General features: G+C 38.6%; 1 protein-coding gene across 5 annotated transcripts; it reads left to right on the forward strand.

Moving 5' to 3' along the window:
• Positions 1 to 2,235: 2,235 nt before the first annotated feature.
• LOC115051688 (growth hormone receptor-like) lies at positions 2,236 to 15,007 on the forward strand. Of its 5 annotated transcripts, XR_003841311.1 has the most exons (10): positions 2,367 to 3,377; positions 4,272 to 4,359; positions 8,407 to 8,542; positions 9,427 to 9,605; positions 10,644 to 10,822; positions 10,972 to 11,116; positions 11,511 to 11,601; positions 12,237 to 12,306; positions 13,024 to 13,932; positions 13,997 to 15,007. XR_003841311.1 is itself a non-coding variant. In XM_029515253.1 (9 exons), exons 2-9 carry the CDS (start codon positions 4,299 to 4,301, stop codon positions 13,870 to 13,872), a joined length of 1,710 nt encoding a protein of 569 aa, XP_029371113.1. In that variant the 5' UTR covers positions 2,245 to 2,336; positions 4,272 to 4,298; the 3' UTR covers positions 13,873 to 15,007. The 5 variants fall into 5 exon arrangements, 4 of the variants coding, with proteins under 4 accessions (XP_029371114.1, XP_029371113.1, XP_029371111.1 ...); XM_029515253.1 differs by lacking the exon at positions 2,367 to 3,377 and adding an exon at positions 2,245 to 2,336 and having other exon boundaries at positions 13,024 to 15,007; XM_029515251.1 differs by having other exon boundaries at positions 13,024 to 15,007.
• The last annotated feature ends 7,152 nt before the right edge of the window (positions 15,008 to 22,159 follow it).

Raw genomic sequence — 22,159 nt, forward strand, 5'->3', positions numbered from 1 at the left:
GGGTCATATATTCAGCAGTGGAGGCCAATGACTCAACAGAACTCAAGTTTCAGGAATTGCCATGATGAAGAAATCATGAGTGTGTCATGAACAGAGGGCCACTGCTTTGCCACAGCTTTAGTCTAAACCCAGTTAGAGAAAAAAAAAAAAAAAAAAAAAATCCACAGGACAGGAGTGTTTGTTCATTTGCTCACTAAGAGGCCGATCGTGTGCTGGGTCAAAGGTCAGAAAAGTCCATTTTCCTGTTGCAGTATAAACATGACATCATCTTTACCTGTAATGCCAATGAGTAACTTTTTAATATCACCTCTTGTGTGATCGCAATATAGCACAAGCACATTACAACTGTGTACATGAGATCATTATCTGCATTTGTGCAAAGATTTCCATTGTGTGTGTTTCAGTGTCAGTGAGAGTATGCATTTTCACTTTTTTGTATTTTTAATCTGATTTTGTATAAACAAGATTAATAATGAAGTTCATTTTGCACTTGAAATTGGCCTTTACAAAGTCAACATAGGGTGTAAAGAATTCAAGTGGAGCGTTGATACGAAATACATACACCACTGTCCATATCTGTTCAACCATCTACATTACCTGTAACCATATTCGTATTTGGAAGGGGCGGGACTTAAACCAGACGTGGGCGTGGTTTTTACGAAAGTTGTATTTCTAAGCCTGAAATTGAAATTGATATGGGCTTGTCAGAAGTTGCTATATTTATTGTGTAAGCCTCAACATATTTTTTATTTACATCTTAATTTGTTTTACACCTACCGGATAAAAAACTCTAACCCGGATGAAGACACAGTGAGAATGAAAAACGCGATGCACAGCTTTTGTTTTTCATTTTGTGTTGATGCTGACATGATTGTTCTTTAGCCAGACTTAATCTGTTGAAAGTTAACGTCTAGTGCAGTTCTAAACTCATCCACTAAGAATTTAAAACAGAAAGCTCTGAGCAGTTTTTAGTGGGAGCTGTCTTAAACATCAGAATTACAGTTGCAGATTCAGTTGACTTTTTGGCAACTTCCTGCAATTTTTGCCTCATGGTGTGATTTGACCTTTTTTCCCCTCCGTATGTAATATAAAGAGCATAGTCACATAGTGACATAGTGGGGTTACAAGCCAAAAAAGGTTGTTTTAACTGTTAGTTAAAAACTCCATTGGAACCAGAACAAATATGATGCATGCATTTCATATCACCTTTACTCAGTGGGTCGCCAGAAATGTCTCTGAGGGCCACCATTGACCCACAGACTGTACTGTATGTAAGGTCAACTAAAGTAGTTTTCAACCTGGACCCTATTTTATGTGTTCTAAACAAAAAAAGTTAAATTATTAAACTTTGTTTTCCATTTAAACTGTTGTCTGTTTTTATTTCAATAGCTTATCACTTTAAATTCAGCTTACTTGAACATATCCAGGCAATCTGTTTCCTGATATTTTACTAGTAATGTGAATGCTTAAACTTGTAAGGAAAACCTATTTGTACGAGTACAGCTTAATTAGCATAACTGACAAATTTAAGTAATCAAAATTGACATTTTATAGTGAACCTAACTAATAATTTTGAGTTATCTATACTCAACTTTTCTGCCATTATCTGAGTTGTAAGAATTTATATTTTATAGTCAACCTAATTAATGATTTTGAGTTAATCTCACTTAAGTTTATTGACATTATCTAAGTTGTCTAAACAGTTACATTTTCAGCTTTAACAACTTAAAATGAGTTATCTACTTTACAGGGGGATTTTGAAACAATCAGTTTTCTGACTTTTTTTTATTTATTTATTTTTTTTTAAGTAAAGTGAACTTACTGAAATGTGACCCCACAGACTGGGAACTCTCAACGTGTGGAGGAGCAAGGTTCACCACATGTTGACATTTCTCAGGGGACACTTTGTCACGGTTGTCACTATATTAGTTTGCGAGCCCTACGCAACGTGCGTAATGCGCTTATTGGGTGAACAGGTACTGAATTAAAATGTCAATTTGTTTGAGTTTGTCTGAGCATAGTGACTGACACGGTTTCAACTCTATCAGCAGAGGACGTGACTGTTTGGTTCATTATTAAAACATTCTACAACTAAACAAATACAGAAGTAAAACAGTTTTCAAACCATTGAACTCGGCATTTGTCCACTCGTGCTGCCCGCTGGCTGCATTTACAGGAATACACCAGCAGATGGCGTACATACCCCCCCTCCACCCCATACCGCTCCCAGTGTGAGGAGGTGTGACAGTTTGTTGAGCAGCGGCAGCGGCTCAGTGTGTGAGAGGAAAGGTCCTCAGGAAATATCGTGTGTGTCTCCTCTCTGTCTGTGCTGTCCGGTGAGTTACTTCCTTCTGTCCTACACGGTTAAAGCGTAGTAGCGTCGTTTAACTCTACAAACTACAGCTTCGCTGTCTCTAACGGTGGCCGGTGAGTCAGTCTAAGAGCGTGGTGTTTACGTTTTCTCCAACTGGATTCTTGCGCAATGGTCCCAGATAGCGCAACACACAAGGAGAAAACACACCATGTGAGCCCGAGACTGTGGAGCCGCACGTCAAGTGTGACTGGTGCATCTTGTGCTGTTGTTGTACAGGAGAAAATGAGCCTGACACTGTTTCCATCTGTCAAGAAAGGGTTGAGATAACGGGAGTTACAGTCAAGTTCACATGGGAAGGACTTTACGTTGCTTTCCTGGACGATTTACTATTGGCACACTTTGAAAGGAGATAATTGTTTATTTTTATACAAAATGTAAAAAATATTAAGACCTGATCACACTCCCATTTTGTAATTAATACAATTTTTTTTTAGCCCATTAGGCAAATAATGTATTCTAATGCAGGGGATGAGGAAAAAAAAATGTGCCAATCATAAGTTGAAACAGGATAATGATGATAAATAGAAAGAAATATAAACATACTTACACATGCACACAAATACTGACACTTTCTATCAGGACTAAGAACAGAGGAACCCAAAAGCACGAACACAGAGACAGTAGTAAGTCCAACAGGCTTTAATCAGAATCAAACAGGCAGGCGTCAGAAACCAGGCAGATAGAATCATGACGGCTATGCAGAGGCTTCAACCGGAGAGACAGGCAGGAATCAAGAAAGCGGGCAGGCAGGCAGACCATGCAGAATAATCCAAGGGGACAGGCAGAATCTCTAAACTGGATAGACAGGCAGGGTTCACGGAGCAGGCAGGCAGGCGAAGGATGCTGGAAAGCCAAGCAGGAAAAACACACTAGACAGTCTGCCAGAGAGCGGGTGAAAGTGGACTGGTATAAGTATAGGGCACTGGTAAGGGAATGGGCCTCAGGTGGGAAGATGGGTGGATCAGACCAGGTGCGGGGAATGAAGGTGAAAACCAGGCGGTGGGTGAGTAAGGAACTGCAAAGACAGGAGAGAGAGAGCTCAAGTGCATGTCACTGTGACACTTTCTGCATCTCTGTAACAGGGCAGAAGTTTCACAGAAGTTCTCTAAGTCCAACTTTAATGTTAAACTTCTGTGTTAGTAAAGTGAAGTACAAGATAGATAAAACAATGACCGATTAAAATATAAAGACACATAATGTTTTCTTTACAACACTGCACTGTCAGGACAGAGCTGAAGAACATGAGTCAGTAACAGGAGGTATGAGGGAAGGCAACAAGGAGATTGTGTGATGCAGTGCGTTAAGTTCAAGCAATTTTTACTTTGTGTCATATCGACAGTTCAATCAAACTTTGGCTTTGTGCAGGCATTTTGGCTGATTTACATGTATAATTTGTTGACTGTTTTATACAGTGGCCCAGAGAGCTCAACACGCCGCAACTTAGGAAAACACATTTTAAACAGAAATCTTCTCTGCCAATTTGACAACACATGAACTTCACATTCTCACAAGACAATTAAACCCACAAACACAATGTCTTTGCGATGCAACTTTTCAACAGCCTTCAGGTATCCACTGAATTCTCAGATTGCTATTTTTAATTATTTCAGAAAGTTGAAGCAAGCTGAGAAATCTCCTGACAGTTCTAATTTATAAGGCTTCACATGGGATCAAAACGTATGTGCTGTGGTCAAGTTTGCAAAGTGAACAGCAAGCTCGTTTGATGGATGCTTTTATCTATAGGCCTTTGGAGTGTTTCATCTCTCCAGTTTGATCATGGGAGTGCCTGACCTTTCCCCCTTTGAAAAAAGTTAGGGAGTGGTAAAAGTCCCAGTTTCATGGTGGTGATGGGCAGGGCTTTTGAGATGCTCACAGTCAGCACATGTTTTGTCCACAGCACAGCACCACAGCTGCTGGTCTCAACATGGCCCTCTTCTTTCTTCTCATCTTCACTGCTTTAGCACTGGAATCAACCTCTGAGCAAGGTAGGTGCGACTATGTATGTGATATACCTTTCTTTCATTTCTTTGCATTTCACTGAAATTAGGATTAGCATTTGCAACTTTATTCATAAATGATGTTTATTATACAACAACAAATATAACAAACTTATATATTCTGATGTTGGCCAGTTTTGTGCTTTGCACCAGTGATCCTTTCTTTGACATCTGGTGTGCTGTGGTGCTCTGACTTTCAACTCCCTTTGCTCTAGTGGGTTTAGAATAAAGATTGCCAGATGGAACAAATTTCTGAGTTGAATATCTTTTCAATGGCCCACAGGACAATGTCATAACTGTATAATAAAAAGCATAAGCAGTTATTCATTTGCTGTGCTGGATTGGCATTCTGACAAAGACAACATGTGCTGCACAACAGCAGAGCTCTCCACAGAGAGCCACTGGGAACAACCAGCAGATTTCCCGTGAAGTGGCTTACCAGGAATTCTGGAGAGCAAAGAGTACTGCCAAACAATGAGAAGCTGTTTATGTGTGGAGCCGTGTTCCCCCCCCCCACCTCACCTCCCGCACCCCATTACTACTATCAGTGCCAGTGGAGAGGCTATGTACTACACATACACGAGCTGTGTTGTATCCACAGATATAAACAGGGTCTGCACTGACCATTGAAGTCACTCACTGACATCCTGTGCTCTGTCCTGTTACATAACACTGTTAGAAAGTTGCCCTCTACTTTTGTTCTCCTCACTCTTATGTGGCTAGATCTTGTGTTCACACAAGACGAACAGGGATACAGCTTCAAACCTCCAGGGGAGACTGTAAAAGGTGTATATTAAAGGAACAGTCTCTGGATTTTATTAATACTTACTTAAAATCGATATTTTTGAAATAGAGAAGCAATTTTGTTTTTCCAATGTAACCTTTGACAGAACTAGCGCAAATGATCATCTGAACCTGTGTGAACCACAACTGTGCTGTTTCAGGTCACTGTCATTGTGTAATTTTAGAAGCAGCTGCTGTTTTCAGAGAAAAAACCAGCTGTACGCTACCTGCTCACTGGAGCACCATTGTTTATGTGCCTCTGGAGTGAGGACATTGGTTCTTAATGTAATTATGTTTCTTGGCTGGAGAACCCTTTTTGCAAATGCACAGGATGAGGTGTCTGTCCCTGGAGAGCACACAGATTGATGTCTGACCATGTGACCCTGTAAATAACCCTATGCTCTCTATGTTCACTGGGAGGACGTTAATAACAGCTTCCTGTCAACATATTGTGCCAGTCTTAATATATGCTATAATAGGAAAAACACACGTTGATTATCATCAAGTGTTTGCATGAACCAAGCAAGACAATAAGCTGTGATTCTACCGACCACTTCATTTTGGTGCTGATGGTACAAGTTGATCCCTCAAAGGAAATTAATGCTAGCTGCTATTTCCTCTTTCCTGATCGAAAGCATGGCTAGAAGGAAATGGATCTGGGCTTAGAAAAACAAATTGAAAGCAGAGTGTTTTCGTCAAAAGTGTTTTCTTTTCCCCAAATTAGATTGTAGCAGCAGCACTGAGAGAAAACTCATGCTCTAAACATGTACTTTGAATGGCTGTGGTAGTTTGACCCAGAAGGTAAATCCTGTAATAGGAATGTGTTGTACATAGACATCATGTTGGAAAATGTTTAGGCTCTAAGGAAAACACATCTAATTGCTCATGCTTACTCACAGCAGATGTGAACTCTGCTTGGCAGCTGCTGAGCAAACACAGCAGCACTTGCTTTGACGTACAAGCTCAGAATTGGAGCCTGTAAGTTTTAAGGGCCAGTAGGATGTCCATATGTGACTGAAATGGTCAGTGCAGAGCAAGAGGGTTGTCATAGGGACTGAATTCCTCAGTCTGTTTTTGGTCAATCAAAAGATTTAGGTCATAAATCAAAGATGAGGTAAAAAAAAAAACAACAACAGCCCACTGCTGCCCCCAAAGGTAAAAATGCATTTTCATCCTCAAATTATTCATTACTTTTTGTGGCACAATCATAGAAATCCAAAGACTCACTGAATCAGTCCTGTTCACTGGTCTAACACCATCAGAAATTATTCAGCATTTCATGAAATTAAACCTAAGAACCAAAATAGCACACTGTCTTTTTAAGACATATCACCATAAAGTGAGCCCCAAAAATGCTCTGCATAACTGAGCGTCAAATAGATATGACCTGTAATCCTAAACTGACTTCAGCTCAGCAGAAGAGTCACTGTTCTGGTAAACAGGTTATTTTTAACTCGTAACTCCCCTTCTCTGAAGCACCCTAGGCAAGCGTGAGATATTCATCATCTGTACCCAGTGCTGCCTCTCACTCAGCCAGCTGGGGCTTGTGTTGTTCCTGCCTGAAGGGTTGATGTGCTCAGCTGACTGCCTCTGTGCCAATTACAGAGACTGTCCTACAACGTTTAATTAATGTCATGAATAAAAACAACAACAACAACAACAACAACAACCATTTAACTCTTTGTTTATGGACGAGTTCATCTACACCAAACGTATTTCCTGCCCTTAATAGTGTGGGATGGATTGAGTCATCTCACAGCACTGGTTCTAAGTGGGACCCAGAATGTTGGAACTGTGTGGTCAATACCAGCATTTAGGGTGTAAGAGATCTGTTTACAATGTTAATGTTTAAATAATTGTTATGCACACATTACACATTAGAGTTAGAGTTTTAATGAATTTTAACTGAAGCGTTTACTTGTATCTGGTACCAAAACCAGCACATCGACTGAAAAGGTCTATCCGGCTGATATGTGGCTCTTGCTCCACTTTTGTTTTCCAGTTGTTATTAATAATACAGAGTTTGATTGAAAATACCCTCATAACTCATAGAATAGAAAAACACTGTTGACTGGGTTTTGTGTTAATTGTCCATATTTATGAGAACGGTGTATTATTGGATGTTGAGCATTTCTATCAATGGTGTGAGCATTGATGAAGGAAGGAAAGGAAGAACCTGTTAATAAATTTTATGTCTCTGTGCCAAGAACAGACAGAGCCAGAGCCATGCTGTTTTCAGGCTGTCTGTCTCCAGCATTCTGAGAGATGCAAAATCTCTAACGCCTTCACAGAACTTGTTCAAATTTGGCACAGACATCCATTATACTGCTAAGGTGATTTGATTTTGGTGGTGAAAGATCAGTATGATCTCACAAACCACAAACCAAGCCGTAATTCATGACTTCACAAAACAATGGTGGCAAAATTTCACAGAAATGGTTGCTATTAAATGTGACATTTAAGGCGTAATGTGCAACTATATAATGGAAAGTATTGAGCGGTGTATAAGTGAGCATATACTGGACTGAAAGATGACATGATAGGGTTGGAAATCAAGAGTATGCGTTGAACCTTGTCAGTTATTGTGTTCATACATCATCATTACTGAAAATTGTGTACTACAGTACTTTTATACTAGTTATATGATCTGCTTTTAATATTACTGCAGTGTTTTGCAGTTGTTGTACATGAAATGTGTACACTTTTTGTACCAAGAGGAAATTCCAGAGAATGTCTATTTTATGAATGTGTGATACATTTTCCTGGATTTTTCTGTATTGATTGTTGCATCAGCCAGGATTTTTTATTTATTTATTTATTTATTTAGTTTTTATTATTTTTATTGCAAATCCAAGGAGTTTATATGTATGCGTCGTATTGTGCAATAGTCTGTTCATTGTGCACTCAGTTTTGTGTGAGTTGGGACACAACTTCGACTTCGACTTCAGGGAGCTCATAGAACCTGATCCATGCAGTAGTTTTCTCTGTAGAGATATTCCACGACAGGCTTCACAGGGAACACTGATTCCAAGTTTCACAAGAAGTCATATGACTTCCAGGAAAATGCTCATGTTTACCTTGTCGCTCGGCCATTCACGAGAGTTGTTATTATGTCTCAAGTGCAGCTCATGCTGTCCTCAATATTAACCTTGAATTGTAACACATCTGCAACACAGAGAGGAAAGTTAAACAGATCTTTGTAGCATGAAAAAGGTGTAGGACCCTCCCTTATTTGTCTCTGTCTCCCTGCAGTCCTCCCCCAGAGAGACCCATATCTCACTGGCTGTGTCTCCAGCAACATGGAGACTTTCCGCTGCAGATGGAATGTCGGCACTTTCCAGAACCTGTCGAAGCCTGGAGAACTCCGCTTATTCTACATGAACATGAAGTGAGGGGTGAAAGCATTGCCCACACTATCAGATATATATGAATTCTCTGGGATGTTAATCTTTAAAATAGATAAGGGTCCAAATTTTTTGGAACCTAATAATGATATACATATTTAGTTTGATCTTAGATCATCATACAATTTTGCATGACAGCATTTCAGCTTTTCCTTATTTAGTTTCGAGGCCCCATCACCTCATATCAGAGTCAACCAAAAGAAAAAAAAATATCAAGGATCGCAGCAACACTGATGTGGTTATGTGGGGTATATTCCAAGGTACTTTGTACATGCATGTCTATTAAGGAAAAAAACTATAAGATGTAAGAAAATGTATTTTGCACTCTTTAGTTTAAAATCACTCAACAAAAACGTTTCTGCCTTCCTCACTCAGGTGTTGCTCAAAGTATTGTGGTAACATGATTACTGCTACAACCTGACTGTGTTGGCACCTGTTCACGCTGTGCTGACAAGGCAAACATTCAATTCAGGGTCACACCAGGCCAGTGTTGTTACTTTTTAAATGTATAACTTGGGCCATAGTCAGGTTTATGTCTTACTCAATATTCAACATTAAATTTGCTTGCAAAAGCACAAAGTATGATGAGACTTCTCATAGATTATCATCTCGACATCGCTGAACTCAACCTGACTCTCAGCTATGAGATCACCAGCTTTATCATATCAGTATAACAATATCAAGTGGTCAACTTCATGGACTAAATATGTGTACTAGTTTTGTGCATATACAGCTGTGGAAATACTGCAGGGACTTTTAGGATCTAAATATTTGGAAACTGCTTTGTTGCTTAGACTTTTGGACTGAGTTAAAGCTATTTCCTGTCACGTCCTTCCTGAGCAAATGTTGATGTTCTCCCACCTCACAGATTGCCCCTTGCTTCTTCTAAAGCATGGATTGAGTGCCCTCACTACAGCACTGACCGTCCTAATGAGTGCTTCTTTAATGAAAGCCACACATTCATCTGGACATTTTATAGTGTCCAGCTCCGCTCGAAGGACCAAACTGTCCTCTATGATGAGAACCTCTTCTACATTGAAGACATTGGTGAGTTTACTGTCACAGCCCAGATGTAGAAAAATATGTACCAAATAAATAAATCTTATTTAGGGCCCAAGTGGAGAGCTCAGGCTCAGTGGTGCAAGGAAACCAAAACCATGACCTTCTTTTTGTGAGGCAACAGCGCTAACCCCTATGCTGCCATGCTGTTAATGTAAAGACAAAAGTTTGATAAATTGGCCCCTGATAGAAACCGATGGCAACAACCTTTTTGAAAACACAATGTGACTGAACAAAGGTACAACAAAACTCACCTGATGTATGTACAGTATATATTTCTCTAGCTGAGTTTATTTCTCTATTTTTGATGTCTACTGCATGTTTGCATTTACGTAGTTGCCTGGAGACATAATAACATACACTGTATTGCCAAATGTATTTGCATATGAACTTAAGTGACATCCCATTCTTAATCCATAGGGTTTAATATGACGTTGCTCCACCCTTTGCAGCTATAACAGCTTCATCCCTTCCTGGAAGGCTTTCCACAAGGTTTAGGAGTGTGTTCATGGGAATTTTTTGAAAATTTCTTACATACCAAGAGATTCCATGCTCCCAACTTTGTGGGAACAGTTTGGGGATGGCCCATACCTGTTCCAACATGACTGTGCACCAGTGCACAAAGTAAGGTCCATTAAGACATTGCAGTTTGCTGTGGATGAACTTGGCAGGCCTGCACAGAGTCCTGACCTCAGCCTGATAGAACACCTTTGAGATGAATTAGAGCAGAGACTGAGAGCCAGGCCTTCTCATCCAACATCAGTGTGTGACCTCACAAATACGCTTCTGGAAGAAAGGTCAAAAAATTCCATAAACACACTCCTAAACCTTGTGGGAAACCTTCCGAGAAGACTTGAAGGTGTTATAATTGGGGTGGAACGACGTCATGCTAAACCCCATGGATTGAGAATGGCATATCACTTAAGTTCATATGCAAGTCAAAGCAGGTGAGCGAATCCTTTTGGCAATACAGTGTATCTTGGACTTGAATGTAAATGCACAACTCAAAAATGTTCTGTCCTATAGTCCAACCTGATCCACCAGTTGACCTTAACTGGACTCTGCTGAATTTGAGTACGACTGGAACTTATTATGACGTCATGCTGAACTGGAGGCCCCCTCAGTCTGCTGATGTGGAGATGGGATGGATGACGCTGGAATATGAAGTCCACTACCGCACCGTCAACTCTGACCAGTGGAAAACGGTGAGGATTTGTTAACCTGAGCACAGCTAATTTTATACTTAATGACTTTAATATACCTTATATGATTTTGATGTAAACATATTATTGTCAAAGGAAACTTGAATGCTTCAGAACTGAAATCTATTTCAACTTTATCTCCTTCACTGCAGGTTGACCTTGTGAAAAGCACACACCGCTCCCTTTATGGGCTTCAAAGCAATGTTAATCATGAGGTCCGGGTTCGTTGCACAAGGCTTGGTTGGAAGAAGTTTGGAGAATTCAGCGATTCGATTTATGTCCACGTCTCAGCAAAAGGTAGACACTCACTACTGCATTTACACGGACAAAACTACTTCTGTTATTCTACTGGCTTTGTTGTTTTTACTGAAAATAATCAGCTCAATAAAAAAGAAACACCGCAGTAATGATCTATTTCAAATACAGAAAATAAAATTGAATAATTAGAATGTACCTGGAGCTGTCTGTGAACCTAGCTGCAGTCTATGCCTGGACATGCCTAAGTAGTTGAAGATTTGGCCTTGATTGGGCACAGACATTGTGCATGTACATGTGCCAGGCAAAGCAAGGAAATGTCAAGTTTTCATTCTTTAAGTGCAAGTCAACTTAAAACTCAAACATATCCTTTCATGTTTTTGTTCAGCGTGATTTTATTAAATATGTGTGAATTTGTGTGTCTCTCCTTTCCCAGAATCAAAATTTCCTGTCGTGGCTTTGCTGACATTTGGCGCCTTGTGCTTAGTGGCTATCCTAATGTTATTTGTGATATCACAGCAAGAAAAGTAAGTATTTCCCAACGCTAGACATTCCTGTGGATAACGGAGATGTTAAAAAAGATAATATAGAGAGGGAAATGAAGGAGGCATCTCAGTGACCAGAAGCCTGTGTTCGCTTGAACAGCTGCCTCAGCTTACAGGTTACAGGTTACCCCATTACTATGTTTTTTAAAACATCTCTTCTGCTATGTGCAGCTGTCTTGTACTCTTCCACTTCTGTTTGGATTTATCATTCTCCACCTACCACAAATCGATTTGACGTTAATAACAAATTACAAGTGTTGCTCATCCTGTTGTGTTTGCTAGTAGCATTTATATTTAGCATTTTAAGGTTACAACTGCCTTTACTGTTCCTCCATCAACAAATAGCGGGTCTATTTCCTGAGCAGCACCATGCATGCTCAGTATATGGTCATGCATTTTCAAGCGCGTTAGTATGGGTTGTGACACAAAATGATGAGCCAAATGGAGATAAAAGTCGTTTTAAACAATGTTTTAAAATGTACATACAGTGTACAGTGTGGACATAGCCTCCGTGTCCATTGTCAGGATTGCCTTTCAAAAGTTTTTGAACAGTAACATCTGTAACTGCCAAGGTTCTTGTTTTAGTAATTACGATTTTCAATGATTTTTTTCTTAAGGTTGATGGTTATTCTATTGCCTCCTGTTCCTGGGCCCAAAATACGAGGGATTGACTCTGAACTCCTTAAGGTACCTACATGTTATGATGCTTTATTATGCTGCTTTCTGATTAAAGGGACATTCAGTGGCTATCAAATTACAAAGTGACGTTAAAGGAACATTGGCGACCATTAGCAGGGCTAGCACAGTGAACCACAGTAGCTGTGGGGCTGATCACTAACTGGATATCTATCTTTTCTCATTTTAAATTATTAGCTTCTTGGCTTAGTTTGGTCACTAAAAGGTCAAAATCACTAAAAGGTTTTACCTCTAAAAAATTATATATAGCTGTAATTGAGACAAAGCCAATAAGCTATAGTAGTGTCATTTACTCATCGCTCTTGCTTTCTCTGAAAAAGTTTAATTTCATAATTAATCAATTGCTCAAATTAATTTAATCTCCCAGAATGGCTCCTCTAATGGTGGTGATTTGATTGGAATGAACTTCCAACTTTTTACTTGGAGGATCAGTTAACTTGATCATAAAACATGTTCTCATCACAGTAAGGTCTGTGTATTAGTGTGATGAAACCCTCCTTGAAAAAAGTAAAGAAGTTGTTGTTTGTTTGTTTGTTTGTTTGTTTGTTTTTTTCAGACAAAGACGCAATTATTTTATTGTTTATTGCTATAACATCAAAATTAACAACTGGTTTTGGTGGATTTTATTTGTGGAGGGCAAAATTCGGTCCCATTAAAACCAAAAACCTGCTTTAATGTTGTGGTTAATGTTTCTTCTATATATCACAGAAAGGGAAGATGAAGCAGTTGACATCCATTCTGGGTAGTCCACCTGATCTGAGGCCAGAACTGTACAGCGACCCCTGGGTGGAATTCATTGATCTGGACATTGAGGAGCAGAATGACAGACTGACAGGACTGGACCCAGACTGTCTGATGGAGCGCTCCCTATCCTCCAACTGCTCCCCGCTCTCCATCGGCTTTAGAGATGACGACTCTGGACATGCCAGCTGCTGTGACCCAGATTTTCCCATCGACTCAGAAGCGTTGCCTTTCCATCCTCTCATGCCAGACCAGACCCTCAGTCAAGAACCATCATGCCAGGAAGCATGTGAGAAAAGCTTCCCGGTCCAAAGCCCAACTGCTGAGGAGCTTCCTTCTGTAGCTGCAGACAAAGAGGCTTTGTACACTCAGGTAAGTGAGGTGGAGTCATCAGGCAAAGTACTGCTTCTACCTGAGGCACATAGTGAGATGGACAAAGCTACTTACATACAGTCAGAGAAAGACATCATGGATGAGAAAGACAAAGAAAAGAAAGAATTTCAGCTCTTTGTGGTGAGTGCAGAAAATAGAGGTTATACCTCAGAGCTCAACGCAGGGAAGATTAGCCCTAGATCATCCACAGGGAATGTGATTGAGCCTTGCCAGACAGCAGGGGCCTTGGCCTTTTCAGATACCACCACCACACCCCCAATACCCCCTTCCCCTGTCTACACCATGGTAGAGGGTGTTGACATACAGAACAGCCTCGTACTGACACGAAACTCAACACCTGCCCCACCTTTGATAATTCCAAAGGCCACGACCACACCAGACGGCTACCTAACACCTGAACTTTTGGGGAGCGTCACACCATAGATCAACAGTCCACTGCACAACAGACTACCCAATCAAAGGTGGAGTTCAGTTTTGGAACAGGCTTGGGGATTGATTTTCCCAAGGCCATGTTTGAATGTGAGCTTTCCTAAAACAGTTGCAGAAGACATCTGTGCCTGTTTTGCTACAACCTTTACCTCATTTGGCCTCCATCAGCACCAATTGAAAGGGGATGTAAAATTGAGGATGGGTGTGAACCTGTGAAGACAAAGAGGGCTAAGGAATGTGTTTTACTGCAGTTGTGCAAAAAGAACTTAAGGGAAATAACACAAACTGGGGCTGGGAATTTCTCTCAAGATTGAAATACTCTGACTCACAACACCACTTAAATACTTAAATCTTTCTTAAAGATACATTGATCTGTTTTCGGTCACTACATGACAGAGACTCTGCACTAACATATTACAGCTTTGACAGCTTTGACTAATCCGTTAATATGCTTTCCTTATGAACTATTATTCTCCCTCCCCAAGTCCAATTTTCACCATCATTTGTGACTCGGGAAAAATATCTCCCAGTTCAGCTGTTGAATGATCCACTCATGGCCATCTCTGTAAATTGTATCTTTCCAATATGAATTTAAATGGACTTAAAAGCTCTGCCAATCTGCGGTTTGATAGAGGCTCCCTGTTGTGTTGTCGGTACAGCAAACACCACTCATGTTACAGTCATCATTTCAATACATTTTAATGAAAAAATATTGATTGATGTAGCTTTAAATGAGAGTATGTTTACTTGTTCCGTCTTGTTGCTTATATTTGGTACATATCAAAGCTTTTTGATCAAATCTGGTTATGTATATGGATCAGTGTTTCCATGTGTTTACATCAGTGTTGCCACAATAAAAATCTTGTTTAATCTTAAAGTCAGCCATTACTCATTTTTATGTTGCCAAACAAGAACCCCTCCAAAAAGCAAAATATTTAAAATGATTGACAGGAATATAAAACAATAAAACCTGATCTTACCTTAATGCCATTTTATATTATGTTATATTTTAAACTGTGAAATGTTTTTGAGTGTGAATATGAAATGTTTGAGGCACAAGGTCATCAGTATTGCTTTTTCCAGTTTTGAAATTTTAACTGTTCAGAAGTGAAACAAATAAAATTTTCATACTTTATCTTTTGTCTCTCTTGTTGTTGATTTGAGTTGCAAAAACTGCACAGATGGCTACATTTTTTTTTTTTTTTTTTGTTAGCTTTTTTTATTTCATACCAAAGGAATAGTTAAATAGTTAAATATACGGATGGCGGATGAAAAACTGGAAAATACTTAATTTAGTAAATGAGCATACAGCAATAATTTAAAAGCGCAATTATAGCAAGACCCGTTAACAACTTAAAAACCACTCCCATGATTACTTTAACACAGTATCTGACGCAACAATTGCTTTCATTGAAATCAATTCATCATTTATTCGCGCACGAGCCACAAGTCGTTTCATAGCGCGCTTCGGTTAGCATCGAAGCTAACAATCAAAGGGGGTCTGTATTTTCCAACTGAACCTTTTGTAACACTTGAGGAGAAAGCGTGGTGCTAAAACAATAATTTACGTACTCTTCACAAATGTGATTTTTCTGCCTCGGACCAGAAGCATGGCGACGTTAAACTGTGTCGATCTTGACAAGTTTATGGAGCAGTTTGCTCAGCTAGAGCAGGTAGGCTAACTAGCTTACCTTTAACATTTAGCTTCGCTGATAATTCTGGTCGTCTGTGCAGTTAGATTTTACGGACTGCTCATCAGTGTGTGCCACTTCATTACAGAGTCATGGTTTGAGGAGATGAAACATAAGTGATACATGTTCTTCATGTAAAGATGATTACAGTTTCCAATATCCAAACCCGAATCTTTGCTTTAGAGAAATTCATTTCTAATTATTAAATTTACAATGTATAATGTCACTGAGGTTACGTGTTCCTCTTAGCTATTTCCCTTATTCATTTGAACATAATTCTAATAATTACGAAACACACACACAACAATAAATGGATTAAAAGGGTAACTGGTTTATGCTGAAAATCTAACTACAGACACTTAATGAAGAATATTAGATGTGAAACGTCGAGTATTTTTACTCTAATTTACTTTGATTCAACAGAAAATTACAAAGGTTAATGGCAAAAACAACCTGTTGGAGATCATGCTCGAAGGTGCCGATAGACTCAGGAAGTTAAATCTGACCAAGCAGAGAAGTCTGATCGAGGGTGAGGATTGTTTTTACATTTAAAATCTTTAAGCCCACATATATTTTACTTCACTTGTGAAATGTTTTCTTTCCAACATTTGAGCCCGATTTGATATTTGTTTGTCTCCCTCTGCTGGTTATTTTTTTCAAACGACAGTTGTGATTGCCTGCTTCCAGATCAGTTAGAGCAGGACAGGGAACACTAACACAATTTCAGCTGTTTCTAAGATGCATGGAGAAGAACCTCTGACACCTATAACGACGACAAACAACTCTAGGGAATCTAATTTATAATTCACTAGCATTCAAGTCAACAGTGGAAGCTAGATGAACTTCAGTGACAATAGCAGCCATCATCTTCATGATAACGGCACTTTATCAGAAACTTAAATATCATTCTCACAGATTTAACTATAATTTGTACAGAAAATACCTGAACCTAATTTGTTTATTTTCTTTTCGATTTCTACTTAAAGCACCAATAAAAATTTGCTGATCTTGTTGATTAACCTGTTGCAGAACGAGACAGTCTTCTCGTCACAGTAAACCATCTGCAACAGACTCTGCAGGAGCAGTGCAACCTCAGAGGTAACTGTAATAACTAGCTGCACACGTGTATTTCAAAAAATTCAATGATAAAATTCATGATTATTCAAAAGACACAATTGACTGACAGGGAGAAAAAAAAATGTAGTGTTTTTAAGCAGTCAATAGAGAGAAGCTAAAGGTCAACAATAAATAAACTGTTTTCCGCTACTTGATATAGTTATGTTATAATGTAGATGTTAATTTTAAATAAAAACATTTTTGTTGTCAAGATTATTTCCTTCATGCAAGTATTCTGAATTATATATGTTAAAACCATTCTTGTTGTAGAAGAGAACGAGAAACTGAAGAATGGCATGTCTGTACTGAAACAACAAAATGAGAGAGCAGCAGAGGTAGGAACTGAAGCAGAAAACAAAATGTACTGATGCAGCTAACCACAGCAGACATTCTTTGTCCCACGGAATAAAACCAGTTCTTATTTGGAGATCACTAAATTCTGACATCGTTCTTGGGAGCAAACTTTAGGGGAAAAACTAAGCAAAAGAGAAGACCAAGATCTAAGTAATTAATCCTGTCCAATATGAGAACAGTGGGAGAAACACATGAAAAGCAGCCATTCTTTGGCTCACATGCCTCTATTTGATCACAATCACAGTTTAGGTGTTTTCAGGCTCATTTTGTCAGGTTTTCTATAGAATCTTTTTGTTATCTTTTGTTAATCTATTTTTTAAACAAGTAAAGATCAACCCTTAGTCCAAGGCTGAGACTCAAGGATGCTTTGTCTTTGAGTTGTTATTAAAATATACAAAAAATTGTTACAAAATTATATTCATTTTAAATTCAGCTAAATTAGGTTGAACAAAAATAAGCTGCTAGGCAAAGAGGATAACATATTTTGAAATTTGCTTTCTTCTGTGTACATTAATCCTTATTACACCCTGTAGTATTACTGGATACACTTTTTCAGTCTTAGAACTTTTGTGTAGGTATATATATATATATATGTATATATATATATACATATATATATATATACACACACACATTTGTGTTGTCAGGTTGCTGTAAGCACATCTTAAGGGTTTCACATGTGAAGCCACAGAATTGTCAATATTTGAATTACAAAACCTTAAGTGGGTAGCAAAGCTAAGTGTTTGACCCAAGCTAGGCCTGTGTTTTGTCTTCAGGACAGAGAGGTTGAGATCCAACGGCTTGTCTGTGAAATGAGAACAGAAGAAGCGAGACACAAGAGGGAGCTAGAGGCTATGAGAGAGGAGTGCAGGAGTGCAGTGGAGCAAGCCCACAGAGAGGCTTTCAATCAGCGTCAGACCTTACACATCACTCACCACATGCCATCAGTGGCCAAGTCTTTCATTATAAGACAAACAGCTATGCATATTCTTGTCAGCAATTGTTGCTAAATTTCCAGAAACGTTCAATGGGAAGGTAAGCTAGGGAATTTGGGAAATACTCCCATTTGGAAACATTCAATGTTACATTCCAACAGATGTGTCTGTATAACTTTATCAAGTTTTAAATCTTGTATTGAAAAATCAATTCTTTCAGAAAACAAAAGAGACATGAATTTATGGTAAAATATTACTCAGCCCAACCTCTCCCTGTCCCTCTTTCCTTCACAATGTTAAATGAAGAGCCCCCTCCAAATAAATCTAAATGGGGGATGTTCACCTCATGAACTTCCAAATCATCCTCTTTAGTGTTACTGTCCAGTCTGGTTGAGGATGGTCCTGTGTCAGGTTTAAAGAGCCTTATGTTTTTCCAGTCTCATGTTTTTGCCCGTTTATTCCCATTTAATCTCATGTATTTCTGTTAATTTCCAAGTATTCCCAGTCATTCCCATAGAAAATTTACAACTTTGAAAATTCCCAAAATTTTGCCTTTTCCTCATGTAACCGTAATAAAAGACAAAGCTTTTCTGATTCCCTTCAAAATTCTGTTTATTCTTCTTGGTTTTTTCTTTCAATGATGCTAAATTAAACAGTTTTCACTCAAATGTCACAGCAGAGCAGCAGAACAGATAAACAAAACAGCTGCATTTGAGATTAACCTGTATTTAGCTGCATTATATATTTTTTCCCTGACAGTGGAAGCCAAAGGTGCAGCAGTAAATAACTTGTTGAAGGAAAAGGATCGGGATCTGGAGGAGGTGAAGAAGAGGCTGAAGGATCAGGAGAGGGAGAGGCAGAGCGAGCTACTGAAGTTACAAATGGAGGTAAATTAAAACTATAATGTAAATGCAGTGACCTGAGGCGTTATTGATTATTTTACTTTACATGATTTGAAATACACATTTATGTATAAAACCAAAAAATGTAATATTTTGATAAAAAACGAAAATGTTCCTATTTAAATGAACAATCTTGTACTTAACTGATGTTTTATTTTTCTAATCAAGCAAGTTGTTATTGGGACTTTTAACCCTTTAAGGCCAATTGCATTATAATTGATACATGAGAGAGCTCCATCTCATTAATAAGATCACCCCTTTCTGGATTTTATGTATGATATATAACAACAATGTTACACAAATAATTTCAAAATGTTCCAATTACTTTTGGTTTGGTCAACCAGTACAAACAACACTTAAATAAAAAAAAATTGAATACTATGAGTATTATTGCTTGTTCCAGTCTACAGAGTCGAAGATTGGTAAGTAACGCCTGGGTTTCTAACTGGCTATTTTCCATGATGTGGAATATCAGTAATCTAGTTCAATGTCTGGACAACTCACACAAGTCTTTTCAAGTATTTTCAGGAACACAAAGTGAAACTAGCAGAGGAATGAATTCAAGATGATCCAATCTTTGCTGTGGTTTTCAGTGGTCAGTTTCTGGTTTACTACATGTTGCTTTCCTCTGTATGTTTTGGCAGTTTGGTGCAAAGTTGGCCAGAGTTATGAGTTCAGCTCAGTGCCAGCAGCAGCAACATGGCTCCAACCTTCTTCCTCAGAGTGTATTCAAGAGGGTGAGTAACCCACACTGATCTTTAAATGTCCTCCCTTTCTTTTTCATTCATACACGTATCATATACTTAATATTAAGGCATACAAGACAAGTTGAAGTAATAACTAAACTGTATTGCCAAAGACCAGATATATAAAGGGTATCTACACATGCCACGAATTGGTCTTTATATACATCAAATATGCATGACAGTGTGGCAGCTCATAATTTCTTTTGACCATGCATACACATGTTCTGACTGAGACAGATTTTAAGACAGAAGAAAACAGAAAACGTCACACAGCTGCATTCATATAACATCACCTTCCCTTTTTACTGACAACAAACCGACAACCCATACACAGAAATAATTGTATTTATTCAAAGTTTTGTTTAGCTTTAGCTTTAATATCATAATCAGATTATTTATTGAGTATTGTACCTGCTGTAAAATTATATTTATTTGCTAATCACTTGGGGTGTCACCATTCTCCAAATCTAGTTCAAAACAGTTTTTGATTTTAAGGTAATGATTCGATTCAATTTTCAATTTTTTTATTGTCTTTTTAGCACAGATGGATAAGTAGTCAAGTCTGGCATTATTGGTTTTATGTTATCATCACTGCATAAATCCTTAAATGGTTTTCCACTGCTGAATAAAATATCATGACTGAGGTGGGTACAAATTCCCCTATAATGATTTCTTACTAATTCTGTGGGAATTTAACACTAAATGAAGACAGAAGAGTTGACTGTGTTAAGTGTTTTTATAGTTAAGTCTACTTCTTTATGATTCCTGTGGTCTGTGTGTGTCCTGCCATATTTATCATGTTGCTTCTGGACTTGCTCCACATACGTAACAAAACATACACAGAGTGATTTTCTTGTGAACAATGCAAACATTGTTGGTATACTTCAAGAGAAAAGAAAAATATTTCCATAGTAGTGATCCGTTAAGCAGGAATAGGTTCAATTCAGTTATTGTGTCTTCTATATCAGCAGTTGCCGTGATATAAGGCAGGCAGGTAGATTCAAGTTCAAAAGGAGGGAATGTTGACTCGTCACACTTTTCCACACCTGTACGATGTGACATTGTGGGTGTGGCTACATTGTTGATTCCACCTTCAATCGCTGCTGTATTCTGCGAAAAGTGCTACAAGACTTGTTCATGTTGTTTTTTGTGTTTGTGTGTGTGTGTTAACTGCATGTGTGTCCTCAGAAGCTGCAGTTCTTCCAGGAGGAAAAGAACAAGGAGATTGCAGTGCTGCGTCAGAGAATTAAAGAGCTGGAAGAGAACCAGCACATCAGCCTCAATGACAACCACCTGAAAAGGAAGAGGATCTAGTTTGCTTTCAGGGCTAATAACACTAATAAGCTGTTGATCTGTCAGATCTGCATGCCACTCCTGACTCACAGGGAGCAGCTGAATTTAAAGGATTTTATAATGTGTATACTTATATTTCAGCCTTTTTGCAATGCAAAAGTCTTTGTTGTTCACTTTCACTCCCCTGCCTCTTTTGCATTATCACATCTCAAAATACTTGCACCAGTGTGCAGAAAGCACATTTAAACATGGGCCATAGTCCTGTCTAAGGCTTTAATCCAATCAGACCCATGCAGGGAGGTGCTGAAAGGAGCCGAGACGTTGATGTAGAAGAAGCAACAGGTAGCTGGAAGGCCGGTCCCTTTCAAAGTATTGAACCTGATCTCTGATCTCTTTTCTTTCAAAGAAATAAGCAATCATTTAACTTTAACTTGTTTTCCTTACTTGGCTTTTTTTAGGTTAGGTTTTTAGGTTCTTTGTCTGTCAAACTGGTCAAATCTATGTCAAACTATTAATCTCAATGTGTCGTCAAGGCCACTCCCTGTTGTCTGTGTTCACACACTTCTTTTGTTTATAGTTCAGGAAGCAGAGGTCTGCAGTTTCTCTGAGTAGCAAAGAACTCATTATAACAATATAACAACAATTACATAAAACTAAGTCTCAATGAGTATTTATTTATGTCTGCATTCAATCAAGATTTGCATAATATAGAAATTCTCCCACTGTATTGACTTGATCTTAATACCACAGTACTTTATTAAGGATGTTGGCACATGTTTATGCTCTTTGAGTGCTTTTAGTCACATCAATTTTAAACCGCTTTCAGAGTTAGAGGTTTTAAGAGTTAAGCTCTGTTTCTAGAGAGAAAACATTTTTGTCTGAATATGAAGCTCACCAACCGGCAGATAGCTTAGCTCAGCATACAGTATAGGCTAGAGAAAAACGGAAACAGCTAGCTCTGACCAGAGGCAATAGAATCCACCTACCAGCACCATCCAGGTCTGCTGATAAACCTATGTTTCAATTTATGCAGAAAGACAAATCTTTTGTTGTTTATTTTATTTTTTTTCTTCAGTGTTTTGCGTGCTGGACTATTTATGGGCTGGTGCGGTCACTTAATGAGTGTTTATTTTTTAAACAATGCTTCCATTTGGTTATTCAAAGTTTAGAGCTGAGACAGTAGATTGATTAGGAGTAAAACACATAACACAGATCAGTCAGCATTGAGATAAAATGATCAGTCA

Source organism: Echeneis naucrates, chromosome 12, assembly GCF_900963305.1.
Source record: "Echeneis naucrates chromosome 12, fEcheNa1.1, whole genome shotgun sequence".
Lineage (NCBI taxonomy): Eukaryota > Metazoa > Chordata > Actinopteri > Carangiformes > Echeneidae > Echeneis > Echeneis naucrates.